The sequence below is a fragment of the Alternaria novae-zelandiae genome, assembly GCF_023758075.1.
Source record: "Alternaria novae-zelandiae strain BMP 2774 chromosome Unknown scaffold_24, whole genome shotgun sequence".
In the NCBI taxonomy this organism is placed as follows: Eukaryota; Fungi; Ascomycota; class Dothideomycetes; order Pleosporales; family Pleosporaceae; genus Alternaria; species Alternaria novae-zelandiae.
Window position 1 is genome coordinate 20,863 of NW_026056984.1, and position 23,911 is coordinate 44,773.

Consider the following 23,911-nt stretch of genomic DNA (forward strand, 5'->3'; position numbering starts at 1 on the left):
CTCTTTATAGCTCCGTTGACGACCAGTTGAAGCCGCGGGCTGTTCCTGTACTAATGGACTGCATGCATGTATCAATTTCAAGATATTACAGGATATGAGAGCCGCAATGTCTTGGAGCCTCCATTCAGTAAACATCGTCAGTGAATTTGGCGGCTGTTCCTGCTATTGGTCGCAAGCTCTGCCTCGGCCCTATTGTCAAGGTCGCATTTGTTTCGAACCCTCGCCGCAAGATCTTGACAGCGCAGAACGGTCCGGAAGAACATGCAGAGAACCTTCGATAATCTATTTGAGAGATTGCTATTTGCTCAAATATATTGCACTTGATCACGGGGCCCCAGATGGAGGTTTCATGCGGGGCATTTACCCGGTGTTTGCTCGGCGCAAAGAGAGCTTGACTTATACAAGCAGGTGCCCGCCCCTTTGCCGTGCTTCTCACAACCAAAAGCCCACCGGGAGCCCGGTTTTGAGTCCGCAGTTGTAGTAGGTCAATACAAGCGTCGAACAAAAGCAATGTGCGGCGGCAAGAAAGAACCAGGTTACCGGGTGAGCAGTCCGACACTCCTGGCATTCGACGCGATGAGACTCCCTCTCGCTGCAATGTGTCATTTCAATGCGCATCTTTTTGCGCACGCTCGTCGCAGTAAGTTCCAAGTACCAAGTGCTCGGCTCAAGCTTCTTCTGTTCTGCCTCGCGTTGTACAGAACGGATCAATGGCTATGGCTATATTTCTCCGGCACCATCTTCCGGCAGTCTTCTTCTACGACCATCTTTTACTTCTAGTACTCGTCGCACGGCTTATGAAGATAGTCAGTCTTTACATTCATTGATGAACGTCTGGGTTCCGTCGTCCACGACGATCGGTTTATCGCTGGCCTTGCCGCAGTCACGGAGCAACAGATGACTCGGTCGCGGCTGCTCACTCATCTTCGTCGATCTGATGTTTCGTGAGCCCGAAACATCCCCATGGAACCTTGAGCAGCCTTCACCCCACTCTTGCCATGGCAGCTACCATGGCAGCTGTCGTGGCTTCTATGAGGCACACCATACCCAGCTCTTTCACTACTCCTACGACATCGGTCAGATTGTTCCGATTCTCTTGGAAAGTGGATTCACAAGACAACGGCTGTCCATGCGTCTGGCTGACAGCGCATTCAAACGGAGTTTTCGTCCCGCTTGGGACGACGTAAGTTTGGAGTCTGCTCGCGGTGAGTGGAATAAAATGTGAGCGCGCCCATCAATCTCCTCTCGAACCAGCACCTCGGCAGTGATCGGATATGAGCGACGTCCGGAAGTCGGGTAGGAAGTTGGGGTATGTTTGGCTGCCAACTTTTGACAAGCAGATATTGTCGCGGAGTCTAGCCCAAGTGTGTGGCTGTCGTTGCCCTGTTGGGCCAGTCCCGCTATCGGGATTTTAGTAATGTGGGTCACCACCGCTGGTGAAACTCCCAAGGAGCCTCCCTGCGCCGTAGTAGCACCGACGGAAGCTCTAACACCCTTTGCGTTGCCATTTCCGCATGCTATATCCAGGCACCTTGGCTAAGGCCCCTAGTTCTCCGCATTTGCGAACGTTGACGGCATTGCCGTCCCGGTATCGATTGCACGCCACCATCTCTAGATTGACCAACAGGATTGGATAGCGAAAACCCATAGGCACGACTCGAACGTGGAGCAAGAAAGCAAAGTCGACAACATTGCTTGTGACAAAAGCAGTCTTTACAGCATTTGAGTAGTCCATCTAGTACATCCCCCAGGAACGGTCTCACTTCGGTCATACTGGCTTAGTGCAGAAGCCGTGAACTGATCCGGCCTTCTTGTTTTTCGAAAATGGACAAGGAACGCTGGAATGTCATACGCTCGCGACACAGATCAGGCATTCCATTCTGCAAAATCTACGAGTCGTTTGTAAGCCATGTGGCAAGGTTGGGTAGAGAAAAACTCAGCACCACGTGCCACAGTATGAGTTTTCTTCGTTTTTCGTAGGCTGTCGCAACTCGCTTGGGTTAGCCAGCCAATGAAAGCGTACACCTTACTCTGCGCACACCATCAGCCATTGTAGGGACAAAACCTGGAATTTGGAATGAGTTCAACAGTCATGAGGACGAAAGCCACCTACAAGCTGAAGACCACTACCGGGGAGCGGGGAACGTTCGTAGGGCACAAAGATGGTGGTTCGGTACGGCACGGAGGCGCTACCTACCCTATCCTCCGTCCTCATAGTGTTTGCTCCCAACGTCTGGTTTGGACGGCGCCGGATAGCACCCTCAGGAAGACCTCACACGTACGAACGCGCAATCGCGCACAAAGTTGCGGCAGGGACGGCCAGAGAGCTGTCAGACTCTTATGGAACGGCTCCTGAACCCTGGAGACCCGCTCAGAACCGGCACTTCGATGCCTGTACATATTGTAAGGCCTTTGCTCTTTCAAGCCAAAAGCAGTTTGACATGCAGTATGATCGCCCTTTCTCCTTTCGCCCGTTCAGGCAAAGTGGGCGTCGTCGGAGTTCCTTCCTCGCCATGGGATTGTGCACCTCGACGCGGTGACGTCCACGCTTGCATGATTCCGTGCACACATTTGACTCGCTAAATGCTCCTCCCGACTCAAGCTCCCGCTGCACGCCTCACCATTGGAACCACAAAATTGACAAAAGCATCATGAGGCTTTCGTCGGCGGGGAATTAGTGAAAGGCTAGAGACAGATCCGTTTGCTTTTGGCAATCAAGTGGCCTCGTGTATGGCCGAGCAAACGACTCGCACTCCCCTTTCTCGCGTGGCAACGCTTAGCGAAGCACGTTGCCGATCTTCCTGCCTCGCCATAATGGATCTGCCCCACAATGAACCTGGCTCGAACAGCAACCTGCGTCGACTACCGTCGCAAGGATACCCAGAGCAGCGTCGGTGGTCTTGCTAACAGTATTCTAGCGTTCACAATGCCAGGAGACACACGGCTCGGAGAAAGTGTTGAGACGTCTGTTCGCGCGATCAGCGACGAGGGGGAGGCCGAACTTGTCGAAATACAATATGCTGCAAGATCGTACTCGAATCGCGGTTTTCCAGACTCATTAATCCTCTCCCTCGCCTACATAACCTTATTTTGACGATTCTCCCGACACACCACCGAGTATGGAGGACCGAAGTGGTTCGGTGCTGGCTATAGCCCTCACCTTCTTGATCTTAACATATATCACCGTTGGGCTTCGTTGCTATGTCAGGTAAGATCTGCTTGCTATCTTCATTGTTTTTGGACGCGTCGCTGATAAGAATGTAGGATCTTCATGGTGAAGGGATTCGGCATTGACGACTACTGCATGGTCGTCACACTTTTCTTTTTCACCGGTTATCTCGTGTCTCAAATCGGCGGTGCGCTCCACGGAACAGGTGTTCGCCGCGAGAAACTCACCGACGAACAAGCGCAAACGGCCCTAAACTTCTGGTTCTTCTGCGAAATATTCTACACATTATCGACATGCATGCTCAAGATCGCCGTCGGGTTCTTCTTGCTGCGAATCACTGTCGTACCGATGCACATCTGGCTCATTCGGTTCATCATGGTAGTTTCTGCCATCGTGGGAGTCGCATACACATCGGTCGTCATCTTCCAGTGCAAGCCGGTCTCGTTCTGGTGGGACCTGGACCCTAATCATCATGGCACTTGCTTGTCAGCGACACTAGTCATGAACTTCACGTTCGTGGTTTCTGGACTCAACGCGTTTGCGGACTGGGTGTTTGCGATTCTCCCGGTTCTGATCGTCAAGGATCTTCACATGAAGAAGCGCATGAAAGTCATAGTCGCGTCGGTCATTGCTCTTGCCGCAATGTAAGTATTTCGCGAGCCGCATAATAATGTCTCTAACAACTCGGTAGTGGTTCGACAGCAACGATCATCCGTCTCCCGTACACGACCTCATTGAAGGGATACAAGGGCGACTTCCTCTACCGAACAACCGATTTTGCGATCTGGAGCACAGTGGAGGTGGGATTGGGCATAACAGCTGGTTCCATTGCGACTCTGAGGCCGCTCATGAAGCAGGCTCTCGAGATTACTCGCTCAGCCTCAGCTCTACCCTGGAGTAAACCCTCACTGAACTCCGGTCCGCTGCAGTCGGGCACCCAACTGGGCACGCTCAAGCCTTCGATAAAGAAGTCGATCACAATCACTACCTCGAGAGCTCGGAGAGAGAGCGCCAGCTCTGACGAGGAGATAATACTGGGCAGAAGCCAACCATCAGAAGCATGGCAGCAACAGCAGGGGCTGCCTGGATACGTTACGTCCACCGTCCTAGATGAACGTGAGAAGCGACAACAATCAGAGAAGAGTCGTCAACACACGACAGAGCGTGAAAGGAGAGGTAGCCCTGGAGGGGCCAGCGACTCCACTCTCGATAGCAAATCGACTGGAAAGGCCGCAAAGGTCCATGAGCGTTTTTAGTTAGAAGTTCCATTTGAAGCACTGCACGATACCCCATAGTAATAGAATTCTGCATCGATTTCCACGTCTTTGCATTCATGCCTCCGTGTCATCTAGCAGAATTGTTGCTGCGTTCAAGCACCTGCACATTCATTAAAGTAGTTACATTTGTGCATCCATCTTGACTATCCACTCTCGGCTTAGATGGAATCCAGCCCGGTAACCACCGGCACCTACCATCCAACTCCCAAAGCAGACAACCGAAACTCCTCGCAAGGTGACTCATCAGATACTAGCGCGAAAGCCATTACGAGCTCACCCCGAATTTGACCAATTCCGGACTCTACGATATCTCGCACTGCCCGCCCGCGTAGATCATCTAGATCACCTCCGTATAACCCCTTCGTCGCTCACCGCTCCAGGCCCATCTCCCCTTTCATCCGCATTTCGCTTTCGTGCCATCCTCAGTAACGATCCACGCTGACCGTCGATCACCTAGCCTTGTCTTCCGCTGTATCGGTAACATGGGATGGGCGATCAACACCGCTCATGGAAAATAAAGTTGCTGTCGAAAAACGCTCCATCGCGATTGATTAGCTGATCCAGTGGGTCGGGGCATCAAGGAAATGTCTGATTTCGAGCTGTCACATTGTCTGTTATTGCAATGGAAGAACCCGTGGTGGTGAGCCTCAAGGTCGGGTTGAATGATGGTTGTATGTGTATCGTATGAGTCTAGCTACCCATCTAAGGCAAGAGACTATCGCGATGATCCCGCATGTCAAAGTACAACTCCGACAATCAGCCCGAACCGAGGCCATGCCCTCCTTGGGCAGTCTAAGTCAGAATTGCCTTCTCTTCTTTGTTAAACTATGCATCCTATTCAACAACGTATAGCTGACATCTTGCTTACAAACGTAACGGGTCCGTCCGCACAACGGCGCGTGAAACGGGCTAGCAAAATGCTGGCCTCGCAAAGGTCCGACTACACGATGACCGCGGCAGAAACTGCAGCAACTGACCACATTGAAATCGCCGACCATAAGCACTTGAACCCCATAATTACGGCTTTTGTGCCTGAAACAGATGTTCTGTCTGCCCGGGCATGTACATAGTCCATCCGCATCGCCCCACACCAGAACGTTTTCTTGCTTGTATCCCTCACCAGCAGCAACCTCCGCGATATCTTCTTGCATTGATCTCAAATTCCCTATTATATTACATTATCAGGTGAATCGACGCCGCCGCCGCGGCTACCTAGCCTATATTTACACGCATCTACCACAATATATCCGAAAACGCAGTCCTCAGCACCTCAGTCCTCGTCTTCTGCATCTCCGGTGCGATGCCGACCAGATCCAAGATATCGAGACATTTGCGCGCATCTTCCTTCGCTTCCTTGAGCAAGGGGTCTGCTGAAGGAGGCATGCCGTTATGACTGGGTGAAAGCGGTTGCGCTTGTTGACCGAGGATGCGTGCCATGAGGAGCTAAGAGACATGTCAGTAACCTGGTAATCCTACACAGAGATTACAACCTACCGCTTCCTCGAACGCGCGGTGCTGGAACACCCACCATACGCTGGCATCGATTCTGAGATACTCCCAGAAATGGAAGAAAGACTGCAACGCCATCCTAGCTGCGTCCAGCGCACCTTTGACGTCGCATGGTACACCCTCGGCCGGGTTCTCATCCGCCTGTATGGCCGTGACGCAATGCCAGAAGTTGCTTCGGAAGAACAAGTTCTGTCGTAACCCGCGTGGGTTTGTTTCTGCCATACTGCGTATAGTGGCTTCGTCAGATGCCGTAAGATCTGCTGGAAAGCTCTTGTGTAACGCAAAGTATTCGTTTACTAGCTCGGCCTTATGCGATATTGAGGTTGTCAAGGGCGTTGCCAACGAACGTGGGATGCAGACAGTGCGGGACACAAGATTGGCCATGTGCCACATCGAGCGGATGTATCTTCGATCTGACAACTCGTAGGAAGGATAGAGATCGTGGTTCGAGGCGATGTTGCTTATGCTCATGGGGTTGATGACGGGGTCTGTCGTGCCGTTGTTTGAAGAACCGTTCGGGATGTATTCATCAAGGTCATCGCTCAGGGATTCTGGCTGTATGTCTGAGAAAACACTGGTCGGTGGGAGCTTTAGTAAGACGGTAAGGAATGTGTCCTGGAAATATATGGCTTGCCAGAGCTTCCGCCGTTGCTGCTTGTCACTCAGTGAGCACCGAGGCGCAATGATGTCGGGGTCACGATGTAAACCCATGGCGTACGCTTGCCGTACTAGAACTCCACCAAAAGCCCATGCATCGGAAGCATGGTTGTCGTTCATCAAAAAATATCCTATCAGAACCATGGCCTGCAGTGTTCTGACCGAAGCTCGACTGAGGTACGAAGATATTCGCAACGCCTGCTGAGCAGCTGATATGTAGAACTCGGCAATCTTGGCTCGCTCAGCATTGTCAGTGGTACGGATGAATTGCGTACCCATGGCGTACACAACAAAGTGAAGAGCAACCAGCACGGGATCTGCTGCATGTTTCTCCTCTAATGGAAGTGACCAGAAACGTTGGTAATCGGCATAGAAGTTCCTGCGATGTACCATAGGATACACTGGGTCGACAGCATCAAAGTACTTGTCCACCAGAATATCTGCCTGCTCTTTAGCTGGCAGCACGCCGACGACTTCGGCGAGACCGCCGCGACTCGTCCAGTAATTAGCAAAGGGATGCTCAGAACCCAGACCAAAGAATGGCGCGGGCGTGTGGTTAGAGTAGGGTATGTTTGATAACAGGAATGGCGAGGACCCTGATGATGACAACGACACGCTACGATATTGGGCCCTGACTGGCGTTGGTGGTACCTGGATGTGGGCCTGTCAAACGAGTCAGAGTTCGCAGGAGGTTCGCAATGATACGACAGGACCAAGGGATGTGTATTACCTGAACGGGCTTGTTGCCATGTGGGTGCGGGTCGCTGCCAAGGTGCAACGAAGGCCTCGCGCTCGTTTTTCTGGAGCGTCCCGCAGTGCGACCGGCGCCAACCCTGTGCAAAGGCTCAGCAGATGCGCGTCCAGGGATGCCATGGGAACTTACTTGTCTGTGGAAGTCGCGATCAGGTTGGCGATGTCGGAGTATTTGCATGTTGATTGTCGCTTGATGCAGGCCAAGCAATGAGGACGAGTGCGGTCACACTGCGTCGGTTCAGTCTCGGGCGGCCATTGCGCCAGCGCGCTGCACTCACTTTGGTCTTGCGCTCGACACACTCCTCGCAGCTCAGCGTCGGCTTGTTGCGCTTTTGCTTCTTCTTTGGCGGCGCATCGCCGTGGGTGCCTGTCGCGCTGGTGGTGGACGGATCCGGACTCGTCGAGGGCTGCGTGCCTTCGTCATCCATTGTGCAGCGCGTGCGGCGATCGGGCAGCGCGTGAGCTTGGTCCGAGTGCTTGACAGCGACGGGCAAATGCTCAGATCCAAGCGGCAGCAGTGGGCACAACGTTGGCGGGAATAAAAGTGAGGGTTGAAGTATTTCCGCGCTGGAGCTGACGCGCCCCAGAAAAGGCCACCGAGGTTGCGTGGGGACGCTGTGGAGTTGATACCAGCCACTGCTGCTTGGCACGACTGAGACGGGGCCTAGAACTCATCACTAGAGACGACGTCAGTTGGCCTAGTTCGCGTCAATTTAGGCTATGGATCATCCTGCGCGTAGATGCGATAGCCAGCCATGGCCGCAGGTGATGCAGGAGCGTGTGGATAGGTGGGATGCCATCTCCAGATCTGAACGGCTCCCAAACAACACCACACATAAATCCAGATGACGACCCTACATACTTTGCTTGGGAAGGCACATAAATCGCGCTGTTGATATCATGTCCCACTAGTCGCAGTGCATGCCTAGCTGACGTCGAGGATCTAAAGGCGTCCAGCGTCGGCTTTTGCGCTATTCCCGAAGCGCCGGCAGCACTAAATCTACCGGCAGGAACGCTCATGACAGCGTCATGACGTTTGTCAGCGACGTCTGCGCCTTCCACATCTACTGCACCGCAAGACCCTGATCTCACTTCGGAAGGAGCTATGCGTATCAGCAGCAAACGCGACCGAAGCCTGCACCCTTGTCATGAACCTCGAAGAACTAAACGACGTTGCAATAATATACTTGAGAGGAGACGTATAAACAAAAGGAATAAGCTGCTCAATGACCTGCCAGCATCCGTTACATCCAAGCGAAAGCTAGGTATACATCCTCTTCGCATCACGGTAACCCCCACCACCGCGCATATCATCCTCGAAAGCCTCCGCAACCTCAAGCACGCGCTTGACGTGCTCCATACTAAAGACCGACTTCTCTGCAAGCGCAATCGACTGCGATGTCTTGACCGTATTCTTAATCTGCACAAGTTGTTAGCCGACATGCACGCACACCACCGCAACAACAACAAAACATACCTGTCTCCCATTCATACTCCTCTTACTCAACTCATCAAAGTCCACCTCGGTAAACGGCTTCATCACCTTCCCACCTTTATCTTCTTTCCCCTCCTTCGCAGCACCCTCGTCATCACTGCCTCTCTCCTCGCCCTTCTTCTTTTCGGCTTCAGCGTCACGACCCATCTGCTCCACCTTGCCAATATGGTGTTGCCAGATCTTCTTCCTCGCCTTGGCTTCCAGGTTGTCGTAGCGGATACCCATGTGAATCCTGCTCTGGAACGCTTCGTCAAACGTCTCTACACGGTTTGTTGTGAGGAAGAGGATGCCTTGGTAGTACTCTGTTAGACGCAGGAAGACAGATACGAGGCTGTTGCGGTGGATATCGTGGGGTTGGCGCGCTTCAAGAAACACGTCTGCTTCGTCGAGGAGGAGGATAGCGCCCCAGGAATGCGTAATGTCCATTATACGGTTGAGATCGGTTTCGAGCGAGCGGCTGTTGGTGCCTAGTTCGCCTGCCGAGACGGCGTAGAGTGGACATTTGAGGTACTCGGCGATGGATTCGCCGGTCAGTGTTTTCCCTACACCGGGTGGGCCGTGGAGAACGACGTTGAGGCCTTTGCCTTTGCCTTGGATGACGTCGTCGATGGTCTTTGCGGCGTTGAAGCGGTGGGACGAGACTAGGCCTTTGAGATTCTGCTTGATGCGGCTGGGCAGGACGAGGCTGGAGAAGGCTTCGTCGTTCCATTTGATGTCGTCGATGCCGGCGAGCGAGAACTCGAGCCAGAGTTTTTCCGAGAAAGCGAAACCGAGGACGACTGGGGAAGCGATTAAGAGCTCTTCTTCGGTGAAACATTGCTGCTTGTTCTCTGAGCCGTCTTCGTCGGTCTCGACTTGCTTGTCGGGGCTGTCGCCCTTTTCCTTGTCGATGACGCTCTGTGGCACACGGATGGGATGCTTCTTGCCCTTGTTGTCCTTCCACATGACGATGCGCATCTTGTCCTTCTCTTCGTCTTCTTCGCCCTCGTCAGATCTACAGCAGCAGTCGTCACTATCGTCATCGTCATCATCGTTTTCCTCATTCTGTGCAAGCTCGTCTTGTTTGAGGTACGAGAGCGGATAGTTGGGGTTGATGCGGCGGAAGATGGCGGGATCGACCATGACGCGGCCATTGATGATGAAGCGGATGATGTTGTTTTTGTGCTTCATGTACGCAATGCCCTTCTGGAGGCGGTAGTTCATGCCTTGGAGAGCGACGAACTTCTTGCCTCGGTCGACGAGTTGCTTCTTGATGCTCTGCAAGACCATTAGCTAATGCACGCACGATCAACCGGTCAAATTCTCACCTCAGGATCCTTGTGGTACTTCAACGGATAAGCCGAGAGACTAGTAATCTTCTTGTGCCCCTTGAACGCCTGAATCGTAATCTGATGGTCTCCAAGGCCAAACGACTTGCCATCATACTCAAGATACTTGCCGTCTACATACCAGGACTTGACACCCGTCATCCAGCTCTCATACTCATACGCGGTCTCGACCTTGAAGCATCGCGGATCGTCCTTGTTGTGATACGTGGGAGTGAAGGCGATCGTGTTCGGCTTGAACAATGCCCAAACGAGGTCGTACGTGATCGTACCCGCCTTGAGCATGGGCCGGAGAGCCTTGCGCGTCGCAGTGTAATCCTCATCAATGTAACTCAGAAGCAGTTTGCATGATGCAATCTGCTGTTTGACACGCTTCTGCTCTTTCGACTTCTTTGCCTTCTTCAGCTTTGGCTTCAGCGTCTTCTTGATGTAGGTCTTCAATTCGTCGTAGTAGTGGAACAGCGTGTGAGGGTCAATCTGCGGGATGTCTTCCACCAGGCTGATGCTCTTGCAATCCTTGAAAACCTCTTGGAGTGCGTTGCGGAGTAACTTGGACTTTATGTCCAGTTGTGTCTCTTGATACTTGCCTTCCCAGTTGAGTCTCCTGCGCACGGTGAACACGCAGTCAAACTCGTCCTTTTGGTCGGCGTTACTCTCGACGAGTTTCCAATCGCGTATCTTCATGTCGAAAACTTGGTCGACGCGCTTGAACTCGAGGGCGTTCTTCTTGACTGGCTTGTCAAGCTTCGTAGTAGATACGGCGGCAGCGGCAGCAGCAGCGTTGAGAGAAGCTTGTTGCGCCTTGAGACTGTTGAGCAGACCACTTACTTTGGTCACTTGCGTGTCAAGGGTATCTCCTGGCAGCGGAGGCTCTGGCGGTGGAGCCGGCGCATCGAGATCGTCCTCGGAGGACGATGAGATTGACGACAATTCAGATAATTCGGCTTTCTTTGCTTTCTTTGCCTTCCGCTTTGCTTTCGCCTTTGCGCGTTTACGTTTCGATTTCTCATCCTCAGAATCCGACTCGCTGTCGGATGAGCTCGAAGTGTCAGAGGTACTGTCGTCGCTAGAGCTGTCTAGCTTCTTGTTCTTCTTCTTTTTGGCTTTGGCTCGCAGGGCCTTCCGACGGCTCTTCTTGTCATCTGCCTCTGAATCTGAATCCGAACTTGAGTCGGAGGTATCAGCCGAACTCTCATCCTCGCTTGTTGAATCATGCTTCCTACTCTTGCTCTTCTTGCTCTTCGCCTTCGCCCGCTGCTTCTTCTTCACTGCTGCTCGTTTCGCGGCCAACTTCCGCCTCTTCTTACGCTTCGCCTTCTCGTCCTCACTACTCTCTTCCGACTCACTGTCGCTCTCAGAGCCACTATCGTCCGATGTAGACGTCTCTTCTGCTTTACGCCTTGACTTCTTTGATGCGTGTTTCCCTCGCCTGTTGACACTCTTCTTCTTCGCAACGACTAGCTCAGACTTTGGCACCTCAGTATGCTCGACAGAAACAGCTGCCTGCTTCTCATCGGTATTTTGAGCCGTATCAGCCACATGAGCTTCGACAGTCTCTTGAGAGGAATCCATCTTTGGCTCGTGCAGCGAGATGTCGTCCGGGTCGGACTTCACGGACGGGGTTGCAACAATGACTGGTGACGATGATGAGGTGTCGGAAAGCTTTTTGCTAGCTTTGGGAGGTAAGGAAGGTTTGGTGGAAGAAGTCTTCGAATTATCCGGTCCGTTCATGGGTCGTAGACTTGCCAAGATGCGAGGCTGGCTCTCTGCTACTGCTTAACTGTTGAATATGCAGCTGGAGATAGGGGCCTGGGAGAAGTCGTAACACGTAAACTTGGGGTCTGGCTCGTTCAAGGAAAGAAGCAATTGCAGATGAGACAGTCTCAAGGCCGAGACAAAAGGAGGACCTAGGTCTCACACCCTTTTATCCCCAGACGGAGCCGCAAGGTGAAGTCTAACCTCACTCTGTCTCTGTTCCCGACCCACACCTTTCTCTAATCAGATCTCTCGCCCACACAACACACTACTAGGCTGCAGTCTTGTATTACCGTTCTCGATTACCCCGCAGTACCTAATCCGGGATCTGGCAAATGAAGAGCTCTGAATAGCGAAATCCGACAAGGCTGAACTTGTTGGGAGCCAGCGTGCTCGACTAGATCGTCTTATCACCATATCAGTACAGGGTGGTGGTGGAGTGGAGGCCGCACATACCTGATGAACCTCTTCAGCCGAATCTGCTGCCTAGCCACGACCTTCCTGTAGGAGCAACGTTTCGTCGATGTATTGGCCTGAGCAGGCTATAATGCATAGACAGGCTGAAAAAAGAGCGATGTCGTGATGACCGGTGAGGAGGTAACCAATGTCAAGGCAGAGCGTAGCTCAGCCTCGTCTGACAGTGCTTTCAGCCTTGCAGGAGTGTGGACGCGCTCGCTTTCGCCGGTCCCAATCAAGATTTCATGGTTTATCTGCACCTCTCGTTCTCGAGGGCATTTATACGGGATCACAGAACTCGGCCGTCGACTGCGTGACGCTCTTATACCTGTGGACTGGTTCGGTGGCGCTGCGGCTGTCTCTTCATCACACTTCCCTGCGTTTCCGGTAACACATAGATGCAATGTGCTCTCTACGCACATGCATATTACCAAAGTGGCTCATCCGTTGACGTTGTGTTCCCATCGGTTGCTGCTGAGCTGCAGTGATGGTCGTTCGTGTGTCGCGCTGAGTGGCCCTGCCTTACCAGGAAGGAATGCAGCAGCTGCGTCGGCTAGGTATCGAGCGCATTACCGAGCACCCGTGGACAGCTCGCCTCACTTCTCCCATGCTGCACGAATATACAGTCGCGCATACATTAGGGCTCTTGGTGTTGACGAATTTCTAATCAGAAGTATTGGTTGTTCCCTAGTGGATCGAAAGCAAGCGGTGTATCTGAGAAACAGCGAAACCAACCTCAATCCTACAAACCCAAAACACTTTCTCATAACGAAAGAAGCGCGCTGTACAACGCCTCATCAATGCATACAGCGCCATGCAACACGCGCAAAGCACGATTCGTGCGCACATGTGATACGCTGACCAGACGCCAACCGCAAGCTTCCGGTTCTGTCATGCAGCTCCAAATAACGCCCCGCATTACCGAAGACAACGACGTGATGCACGAGTTTTGCCGTCGCTGTAAGGGTATAGGCACCTACGAACTTGTCTTTTTCTTGCCAAAATGCATGTGCCCAAGGCCATGCTCTTTCGCATCCTTCATCTCACTCTCAGGCTTTCCATCAGGTAGATCGTTGGTGTGAGCTGCTCCTGAGACGTGATACTTCAAGCTCTCCGCAATTCCGCCAATGTGGCCCCCGCTCTGGTGTGACCCAGTAGGCTGGTCTGCGGATCGCGAGTGGCTAGCAACATGACTAGAATTGTCAGGACGATCTGGTTGCGTGGGGTCTGAGATTGCCGTTGTCGGCCCACTCGTTGTCGCGTCTGTGCTTGTTCGAGAAGCAGAACCGTTCGGCTCCATCAAGACTTTTTCCCCATTCGGACCATGTGGTCGGACATGCTTGGTGTCACTATCTCCGCTGTCCCTCCGGCCGGGAGCTTCGACAATGGTGGTACCCTTCTTGTTCTCGCTTCGGACGCTGTTCGCTCGGCTGATGTCGGACTTCTCGTTGGGTGGGCTCGCTGTACGGACACCTAGATCTTTGTCTTCGGACGGCTCCACGCCCTTGGTACCCCTCCAATCTGCGGGCTCGGCTTGTTGCACAGGCTCACCCTCCTTCGGTTCTGTAATGACAACACCAGGTCGGCCTTCTTCACTAGAGAGTGCGCGCCAGACTACGGCTATGCGCTCGAAAGCTTGTGTGCCTTTTCGAGATGAGCCTTTGATGCCGTCCATGGCTTCCCATGCAATCTCAAACATGCCCGACTGGTCGACATTGCCATTCTGCTCAGGGCCGTTCCCTTCAAAGTATGTGTTGAACCACACGTGCGCGACAGCGGTGACCATGGTCAAATCGAAGGCGGCTTTGTTACGACGCTCGACGTCAATGTTGATGTCGTTGGTGGGCAGAACTACGCGCTTGGCGGGTCGGAAGACGACGTCGCCTGTGCCCGTGGGTAGGCTCTCGCGCGACGATCTTGGCTCGGCCGTGGTGGTGCCATCGACATTGCTCTGCTGCTGCTGCTCGAGGGAGGAAGTCGAGCCATTCTTGGGACCTTCGCTCGTCTTGGATGGGCCGAAACCGTTCTTGTACATGACCTCCTGCACTGCCTGTGCCATGCCGGTAGTCTTGACTTCGCCCCGCACAATCTCTCTCTCGTCGCGGGTGAAGGTGTGGAAGTTCTTGATGAGCTTGCCATCCTCGACGAAGCCCTCGATTTGGATTTTGACACCGTCTCTCAGGCCCCAGCAGTGTACCTCAAGTATTTCGACCTGCCGCTCGACATACAACTTGCCGTGCTTGGCCCAGCGATCCACGTAGTCTATCCATCGGAGCTGGCTGGGGATGCTGACGCCTTTGCCCATGTTGGGACGCATGCGCCGCTCGGTGAAGCGGTCCAGAGCCTTGTGCACCGGCCAGCCTTCCTCACTGATGAGGTAACTGCAACTAGCAGTTCCCGATCGCCCTTTCCCGGCCTTGCAGTGTACGACGACGACGCGCCCCTCCTTCTCATGGAGCCAGTTGCGCATGCTGGCCATGATGTTCGGTATCAGGGCAAAAGGCGGCGGGTGGTGATCGGGGAAGGGATAATGGTAGACGCGACCGTAGACCTCCGAGTCGGGATAGCCCGTCCCTTCAGCGCGGAACTCCCATATGGCCCAATCGTCGCCATGTTTCGAGTCGAGAAACTTTACGAGCGAGTCAAGCGGGTTGCGATAGGCGCGCTGCGGGTAGGTGCCGCTAGGGCCAGACGTAGCGATTACTAGACGCTGTCAGAGGGCAAACACTGGAAACCTTCTTGGGGCGACTGTACTGTTGTCGGTCACATAGCACAGGTCGAGGCCAGCTTCAGCATGCCTGGCGCGAGGGCCGGCTACGAGTTGCCGCAAAAGCGACGCCTGCGATGGTCAGTTCGGGTTCCCATGGTGTCGTTTCTCTGTTATGCGCACCATTATTCCGGCGGTCGTCTGAAGTTTCGAGGAGCAATATTGCGTGTTGGCTCATGGCGGGAGTCGAGGCGCGAGGGATGCTGCCTCTAGGCGCGGGCAGGCGCGACCGAAAGGTGGGTACGTCACCCTGCCCGGCTTCTGCGCTAGGCGTCGGTTCCTGCCCAGACCTGCTCTCCTCCCCGCCACCTTAACATTTTTACTCGCCACACGCCTCACAGCCACATCATACACCATTTGATATTTGGTACTGCAGTCGGGTATCGCAACCATCGGCTCCATACCACATGTGATGGATATTTCTTGAACTCACTGACCTGTCTTGCTGCTTCCTTGCCGACTCACCCGTTTCAGCCTGATCCGTATCCGGCTGTCATCTCAGGCAGGCACACAGCAGACCCGGCCTCGCCTCAGGATGAAGGATAAAATGAATCGTTTTGGTGTGAACATTCTCCATTATTACATGTTAACAAAAACCGCCACTAGATGTCCTCTTTCGGACCAGCGCGTCCGCCATTTGACGACAGTTCGATGTTCTTCGTTGCCACTTCCGTATTGCTTGGGCATCCTACCACGTGCTGCGCCCACCCACTGCCGCTGACAACAGCATCTAAGACTGGGACATTAGTCGACATCGACCTTTTTCTCTCCTCTATAACTCACAGATTACACCGGCGTGGCATCAAGCTCGTATGTGTCGGTCGGAATAGTGCGCCGGCGTTGGCGTAGCATAGTATTCGCAAGAGCAAGGATTCCTATGACCGCAGTCACAGCTGCGAGATATGTTCCGATCACATTGAAACTAAGCTGTGTCGCTATTGGTTCGGATTGTAATGAGATATCCATGGCGCTGGATACCTTACTTGGAAGCCTGAGGACTGTCTGCATTAGCATAGGTGAGGTATTAACACAGAGTGGACAGCTCACACAGGCCAGGCTCGAATCTACGAGTTGGATTTTATAATACTGTCGAGACGTGACTCGAAGGTTTGTTAACGGAAGAAGCTCTGATATGGATGCAAGACAGTTTATCGGATCGGACATGCCTGGACGATTTCCGCTGTGGCGACGAGTACTTATACTTTGATCACGGTCAATACTCAGGTATTTTCGTCTTCACTATTTCATCTTAGGTGCAGCATAAAACGCCGTATCTCTACAACATGCGAAGGTTGCGATAGCCACGAAGTTGCGACAGAGGCTGAAGTTGCCCAACGGCAAAGGCTCGATTGCGCTATTGGACAGCCAGTGGTGAAGCGACAGAACATATCTGGGTGGGATGCCGCCCATCGCGCATCGCGGATGCGCATCATCCTTCCAAAATGCGCCATTGGAGGCCTACGCTGGCGGGAATATTGTCGTCTTTGAGGTTATCCCAGCTTCGCATATGTGCGACGCTGCGCCTAACAGCGAAGATGCGCTATTGGACGACGAAACTGTTTTCGACCGCTACTTCTTCCTGCACTACCAGCAGGTGCAGGGGGCCCGCGGGGAGAGTACCTGCATCCGCGCAACATGCGCTATTGGCCCGCGACCATGCGACAGGACTTGATTGATCGATACGTGCATAGAAGGACGCAATACACACACACACATACTGACCTAGATATATCTGGATCCCAGAGGAAGCTTGCTCGTATCTGAATCGTAGAATCGTCGGGTTCTCGCAAGAGCTTTTACAATTACCTTTTGACCAGAGATTCACAACGTGATGCCTGCAGGGGCTCGAGACTCACTGAAATGTGGCAAGTGCCGCACAGACAAGCAGAAAGTAAGATATCAGTGAGCAGCTTCAGACAATCGCCAAGCTAATCCTTGCAGTGTAGCCCTTCGGGCCGCGTGTGGCCGGACAGATGCGAGCGATGCACGACTATGGGACATGAGTGTTCGGAACCACAACCGCCTCGGCCACGTAAACGAACACGCGCGGTCCCTGTCGAGTCCACTCTGGAATGGCCTGTAGGACTGCGTTGGCTTGCTTCCAGATATGATACCCCCAGAGACTCATGTCATGGGCTAGACACCGAATTCTCTCAAGCAGATGCAAAGGCACTTGAGGCACGAGAGGCGTACGTCATACAACCAAGGTCATATTCATCTTTGTGTAGCTAATTTTCTGCAGTGTATTGCTCCTGTCAGTTGCTGAAGTGCTCAGCATGGCAATCGAAGAACTCGTTGCAGTAGCCAGTGAAATGATTACGCCGTTTATATACGACACGCGATACCAAGATCCAAGGGACTGTATGCCGCAAGTACAGATCCTTGTGAACGAACTTCGCTCTTTCGCTGACGGGCTTGAGTCCCGCGCCCTCGAATTGGGGGCTGGGCCAGGTCTATCCCTTGCTCAGTCTGCCCTGAGAAGTACACGGTTCGCTAAATCCGCAACATGGACCGGAGATCGAGTCGCTTTGGAGACGGCGCATCAGAAAGCTACCTCATGGGATACCACTAATTATCCCGGTCTTTCGCATGTACTGCAGATGAAGCTGCTTCGCGATCAGCCTCATCTGCTGATAGACAACGCTGAGCTATTTCTCCTGTATAGAGAAGGCTTCCTAGTTGCAGTCGACGGTCTTTTCAATCAGCTGCAGATGGAAGTTCCGACGTCGCTGAAGTCCTCACAGCTTTTCATTCCATGTGTGTTTGCTAGCGTACCCACTATTGCTTCACGACTTCGGCAACGCAAAGTCCCAGACTGCCTTGGTCGGTCTGTGTCACACATTCTATACGATGCGAAAAGCCTGAAGAAATGGTCGTTGGATGACATATGCGCCATCGACAGCCTCCAGCGTACAGGCTTGTATATTTCCTGCTGCGACGGGGATCATGAACGCTTACTACCGCTCATGCCTCCGAAGTACGGTTTGGATATCGAAGCCGCAAACGGATTATACCCGTTGGACATCGCAGTTATCTCTGGAAATCTGAAAACTTGCGCAATGATTTGGAAGATGGAAGTCGCGACTCACGAGGCGACCTCACAGACAGAGAACCCCGTATGCGTGGATGACCGATACAACAACATGGGTGTTCTTCGTCGGTCACCAATGATGTGGGCTGCTTTTGCTGGCCATGTTCACATTATGAAGTTCATCCGGGATTACCATAATACCTATCCGAACGCTACGGCGTTGATGGACAGTACTTACAGTAACGCTATCGGTCTTGCGGCTATGCGAGGAAGGAAGAATGTCATTGAATACCTGAGAGGCTACCCTTGCGATGTCCCAGATGCTGATGGACGCAGTCCCCTCTGGTATGCAGCAAGCAATGGGCACCTGGAAATTTTAAAACTCTTGCAAAAGAAGGCATGTTTGCGGGATCGACAAGACAATCAAGGGTTTACGCCACTTGCCATCGCAGCATACAAAGGTCATTCCCAGATCGTATATCTACTTCGGGATATAGTTGATCTTTCGGCACCCACTCATGCAGGGCATACTGCATTGCACCTTGCCACTTCTGGAGGACATCTAGAATGTGTCAAGTTGCTTTTGCACCCGAGCATCAATGTAATTGGGGCTTTAAAGATCCGAAACACGTATGCATTTGCTCAGAGTCTGGGTTATCATGAGATTTGCAGAGTATTCGAGGGGTATTGGCTTCGCCCCATTTGACCTTCATCATGTTACGTGGTCATGAGCAGAGCCAGTCACTACTTATTTAGCATAAGTTGAGATTTGACCGGCCTCGGAAAAAGTCAACAAAAGCTTCGACGCCGGCGCAAGGCGCAGCCTAATTTCACTAGATTTACCTAGGTATGCGAGAGCTTGCACGAACTGTTGATTCCCAACACATATATGGCACGCTCTCCGCCGAGTAGACAACGGTACAACGCAATACCTTGCGCTTATCCCATGAAGCCATTTTGTTTCATCCACTTCTCACACATGCTCGGCCAATCGCTCACCGGAAGGCCTGGCGTATCCAGCGCGAACCCATGCGGTGCATCCGAGAAAACGTGAAGCTCTACAGGAGCACCAGCTTTCATGATGCCTTCAGCGAGCCTATATGCATTCACCACCGGCACGACCGGATCATTTCCAGCATACACTATGAAGGTTGGCGGAACTCTGCTCTCCAACTGTACGTCTGGCTGCACCGTATCGTAAAGCGCCTGTTTCTCCGGCGGCTCCAGCGCTGGCTTGTTCGCAATGATCTGGCGTCCTTTTGCATTCGTCGAGATGGGCGCATAGCCAACGATAGCGAATTCGAGGTATGGAACACCACTTTCCGCATTCGGGTTGCTCCAACAGGTGGGATACGTCGAGAGTAGCGATGCAGCGAGATGACCACCAGATGAGAGGCCGCATACACCCATAGGGCGTACTCCAAAGCCCTTCTCATAAAACATTGTGAGCGCCCGCCTGGCGTCGTCGATTGGCGCCTGAATGCCCGTCTCTTTTTTCGGAAAACGATGTATGAGCACGAAGGCATGAAAGCCTAGCCCTGCTAGCCATCTCGCTACCTGCACACCTTCTCTTCCCACCATGAGCTCGACGTATCCTCCTCCACCTAGAATAAGGATATTTCGTCCGTTTGGTGTAGACGTGGTGGGCTTAAAGGCGAAGAGCCAGGGACGTGTGACGCTTGTTGCGACGGCCTCGTCGATGCCATTGGCAAGGTCGAGTTCGAAGGCTCCTTCGATGGGCCCATCTCTGTAAAGTGGCCATGCCCAGTCTGCATTGAGAGGGTTCGGAAAACGCATTGTTGCTTTGGAAAGATATGGTGTTGCTCTGAATATTGTTGTATGGGCACACACGTGTTCCTACACTCGGGGTACGTAGTTTTCTCGCTGCATCATTGTACCGAAAATGCCGAGGTGGTTGCTTCCATCTTTGCGCGTTCTTGACCACAGTGGGAAAACCATCATTATCAGATTTCACATCAGCCAAATTCTTTGTACATACAACGCGTTCGGATCGTAATCTACTACAAAATCTACATATATACAGACTACTGTCTCTACAAAACACCAAAATGCCTCTGCTGCAACTTATCAAAAGTCCTGGGCATAGAATCAATAGCCCGCATAGTCAACGGCGCCTTACTCTCAATAACCTCCGCCAACCAAGCCCCAGCCTCCTCATCATACCCAACCCCATTCCTCTCATCGCTCTTAACCTGACCAAAAGCCTTAGCCAGCAAAATAATAGTCTTGTACCGCGGCAGCACACTAGCTTTATTGAGATCATTCGGACGCAGCTCCATCCACTGGAAACCTTTGCGGTCATTGCGGATGAAGTTGGGGATGAGTTCGCGCCAGCCGGGGAAGCGGGGCATGAGGTATTCTTCGCAGATGGTGAAGGCGTCGATGATGTGGTTGCGGTGGATGAGTTGCTGGATAAGTTCGTTCCAGGTGAGGTTGTCGACTGTGAAGCCGTTGACGAGGAGGTCGCGGATGGTGCGTTGGGCGTCTTGTGCGGCGTTGGGGTTGTCGGCGTCGGATTGCGCGAGTAGACTGCGGATGTAGATACGAGCTGGCTTGGCTAGGATTTGGCGGCGGTTGTCGGAGATGTGCGCTTCTTGGAAGCGTTGTAGGATCAAAGGGTCGGTGATGGAGGTGTCGTCAGGCACAGGGGCGCTCTGGTTCACGGCTTGGTGGAAGGTCTTGGTGAGTTTTGCGGCGGAAGTGCGGGCGAGTTCCCAGAAGTTTGCGACCTCGGCGTGGTTATTTGCCTTGAGATGCGCCTCCATCATCGACGTGACGAGAGTCAGTGGTATAGCGTAGCTGCCGGACTCTGCTGCCATCGCTTCGACCTTTTGGAAAAGCTTCTTGCAGAGTTTATACGCTGATCTGGCGCTATAGAGCGAGATCATCAGGCCATAGTAGGACGCCCGAAGGTCATCGAAGCTGTCCACATCGTCGAATCGTTCATGTACAGGTTGTCGGTGCGCAATCTCTTGCGCTGTACTGGAGACGAGCATCTCTTCAAGAGCCTCTTCGACCCGAAGAAGCTTGTAGTTTGGATGTTTGGCTCCTCTCCTCTTTAGCTGCCGGGAATCAGCCATACCAAGCGCTTGAAGTGAAGCTTGGCGGGAGCTCTCGGTTTGAGGAACCTGGCGCGCCTTCATCCTTTCGTGAGCTTCCACAGCTAGTTGATACTGCCCCTCCCTCAAGAAACCGGTCATCACTATGGCGTAGTGAAGTGCATGGACCCGGTATCCTTGTTCCGGCATTGTGACTCTCAGCAGTTTGTAAGCAGCGTTGGTCTGCTTTACTTCGACTAATGCTCGCATCAGACTGCCAAAAGTCCAGCTATCCAGCGGGATGTTGTTCTCGACCATTAGTTTGTATTGCTGCCTGCTACCCGCTAAGTCGCGGTCCATTGCGCGCCGTTGGATCAACAAGTTCCATGTATGTGAGAGAGGGTATCCGTGGAGTGTCCCTGCCTTATAACTGTTGAGCATGCCATATGCGATCGCTTCGGCGCCTTCTGGATCACCCGCATTTAGAAATGCTTCGACATAGCCCGCCCTTGCACGAACATCCGTGTCAAGTTGTACGCCCATCTGCTTGGCTTTGGAGAAGAGTGTCTCGAAAGCCTCAACATCACCTCTATGGGCACAAAAGTCGAGCAGAGGCCCGAAAGTTTTCACGTCTGGTGCAACGCCATAGTCCAAGCAATTGTTGAAGCATTCCAGAGCACCATCGAGGTCCTCGGATCGGACGTAGGCAAGCAGTAAAATATTCCAACAAGCAGTATCCGGGGTCATCTGAAACTCTTCGTGTATGCGTTTGAACTGGGTGATGGTGCCATCGACATCCGCGCGTCGTGCATACACATACGGAAGTGATGAGAGTACGCTGATTGTCACTTCGTCTGGGTGATGTAATCGAAGCTCATTGACGTATTCGTCCACCTTCTCCACATTACCAACCCTGGCATACGTATGAATCAGGTACTTGAGAAGACCAGACCGTAGCGGCTTAGTTGGGTACCAGGTGCGTAAATCGTGTAGATGATCCTGAACACGTCCAAGGCCGCCTTTCGAAGAATGCTGATAGATCATAGACCTGATCAAGACCCGTGATGGTGGCCCTTCGGAAGTGCTTTTGTCCCCATAGAGATAAAGTTGCCGGTATCTTCTATATAGCTCGAGCGGAATCTTTCGCTGGTTGGTGTATTCTCGGTATTTTGGAAGGTTCAACATCTTTCGAATCGCGTGCTCGTAGAGAGTTGAAGTGGGGAGATTTAGAGAGTGGAGACTGTCAAAGAGCCCGATGAAGTAATCCCAAACAAAATCATCGTCGAATTTTTCCGTAAGCAAGACGCGATCCATTACGTGAGGTACGAAGGACATGACAAAGCAGGCCAAATCACGCTCTCGGGATGGCGTAGATGTGAGTTCGTGTTGAAACTCCCTGACGTATCGCAAGAAAGACTCGAAATGTTCCAGAAGTTCTGGTAATGTTGCAGCCTGACCCCAAAACTCTGGCAGTGTATTGCCGGTGCGAATCGCGTGGTATGTGGGAGTACCACGAATGGAATGCACTTTCCGATGGAACTCTCTGAAGACACGAAACGCGAGATCCCACTGCTCGTCGAGAACGGCTCGTCGAAGGATTGCATCTATGCCACTATGCAGTAGAACCTGACTGGGACCTCCTGATGCAATGGGCTTGGCGAGCTTGTCATAAAGTCGAACTGCCGGCCCTATCATCCCCAATGCAACGTAGGCTTTGATAGCTGCTCGATGTGATGATAGCCGTCGAGCGACGGGGCGAAGCGCGTCAAATACCTGAAGGACTCGCTCCGGTACTATAGGCTCACCGTCCTGGACAAGAAAGTCCAGGAGCTGTACTTGCAGTGTCTCTACTTCCGCCAAGCGATCCTCGGGGATGCTAGTATACAACTGCCAGGCCAACTCTTGCTCCTCAGGTGACGGCGAATCTAGGTACTTCTGCAATGCCGTGATTGCATCCGACCCTTGTAATAGCTCTGCCGCATCCTTTTTGGCCTGTTCTACCCTATCCACATCCATTTGTGTTTCATCTTGCACAGGTTGCGCCTGTATTGTCGAAAAACGGCGGGCTCGAATCGCATACGGCTGCTGTCGCCTCTGTTCCATTGAACTGAGCGGGTTTACGGATAGTCTTCCAAGAAGCGCCAGGGTCTTTTCCGGGTACAGAAAGTCGAGCATTACACCCTCGTGGGTTTTCTGGTCTGTGTTGGCCTTGTTCGCCGCTCCATTGCCACCATCACCACCTGTTTCTTCGATAGTCGGGGATGCGACCTGCCAAGGCGAGAGAGTGAGATCGCTTGCACCGTGGTGCCGAGGAGTTGGGTGCAACGTGCGCCGACTGCGTAGACATGGCTTCGGAGCGCGGAAGAGCTGGCGTCCGCCGGATTCGAGGCATGTCGAAGCACGCTCGAGCATCACCTGGACTGTAGGAAGCGCAGATGGGGCAGGCGCAGATTACCAGAGGCTGTGAGGAGTTCTATAAACTGCAACTATTAGATATGGTGGCAAGAGGACTGGGTAATGGGGTTTGCCCACACTTGTGCATGCCTCTAGCTATGCGATGGGGACTACAGGAAAAACGGTGGAGGAGGAAAACAATGTACAGAGTGCTGACTCAGAAGAAGGCGACTAGAGCAAAAGACACAAGGGAAAGAACGAGTA

The 23,911-nt window shown here is 52.8% G+C and overlaps 6 protein-coding genes across 6 annotated transcripts; 1 reads left to right on the forward strand and 5 right to left on the reverse strand.

The window, feature by feature from the left end:
- Window positions 1–3,119: 3,119 nt before the first annotated feature.
- Window positions 3,120–4,425, forward strand: J4E88_009381 (uncharacterized protein; the record flags this gene model as incomplete). The annotated part of the gene is made up of 3 exons (XM_049402984.1): window positions 3,120–3,208; window positions 3,265–3,813; window positions 3,861–4,425. The coding sequence occupies 3 exons, from the start codon at window positions 3,120–3,122 to the stop codon at window positions 4,423–4,425; spliced, it is 1,203 nt and encodes a 400-aa protein (XP_049251112.1).
- A 1,254-nt stretch (window positions 4,426–5,679) lies between these two features.
- Window positions 5,680–7,793, reverse strand: J4E88_009382 (uncharacterized protein; the record flags this gene model as incomplete). The annotated part of the gene is made up of 5 exons (XM_049402985.1): window positions 5,680–5,889; window positions 5,941–7,275; window positions 7,343–7,445; window positions 7,496–7,593; window positions 7,644–7,793. The coding sequence occupies 5 exons, from the start codon at window positions 7,791–7,793 to the stop codon at window positions 5,680–5,682; spliced, it is 1,896 nt and encodes a 631-aa protein (XP_049251113.1).
- An 833-nt stretch (window positions 7,794–8,626) lies between these two features.
- J4E88_009383 (uncharacterized protein) lies at window positions 8,627–11,916 on the reverse strand (the record flags this gene model as incomplete). Its single annotated transcript, XM_049402986.1, has 3 exons — window positions 8,627–8,785; window positions 8,843–10,117; window positions 10,168–11,916. 3 exons carry the CDS (start codon window positions 11,914–11,916, stop codon window positions 8,627–8,629), a joined length of 3,183 nt encoding a protein of 1,060 aa, XP_049251114.1.
- Window positions 11,917–13,372: 1,456 nt separating this feature from the next.
- On the reverse strand, window positions 13,373–15,341 carry J4E88_009384 (uncharacterized protein; the record flags this gene model as incomplete). Its single annotated transcript, XM_049402987.1, has 2 exons — window positions 13,373–15,099; window positions 15,287–15,341. The coding sequence occupies 2 exons, from the start codon at window positions 15,339–15,341 to the stop codon at window positions 13,373–13,375; spliced, it is 1,782 nt and encodes a 593-aa protein (XP_049251115.1).
- Window positions 15,342–19,133: 3,792 nt separating this feature from the next.
- J4E88_009385 (uncharacterized protein) lies at window positions 19,134–19,991 on the reverse strand (the record flags this gene model as incomplete). The annotated part of the gene is made up of 1 exon (XM_049402988.1): window positions 19,134–19,991. One exon carries the CDS (start codon window positions 19,989–19,991, stop codon window positions 19,134–19,136), a length of 858 nt encoding a protein of 285 aa, XP_049251116.1.
- Window positions 19,992–20,248: 257 nt separating this feature from the next.
- J4E88_009386 (uncharacterized protein) lies at window positions 20,249–23,665 on the reverse strand (the record flags this gene model as incomplete). The annotated part of the gene is made up of 1 exon (XM_049402989.1): window positions 20,249–23,665. The coding sequence occupies one exon, from the start codon at window positions 23,663–23,665 to the stop codon at window positions 20,249–20,251; it is 3,417 nt and encodes a 1,138-aa protein (XP_049251117.1).
- Between the last annotated feature and the right edge of the window lie 246 nt (window positions 23,666–23,911).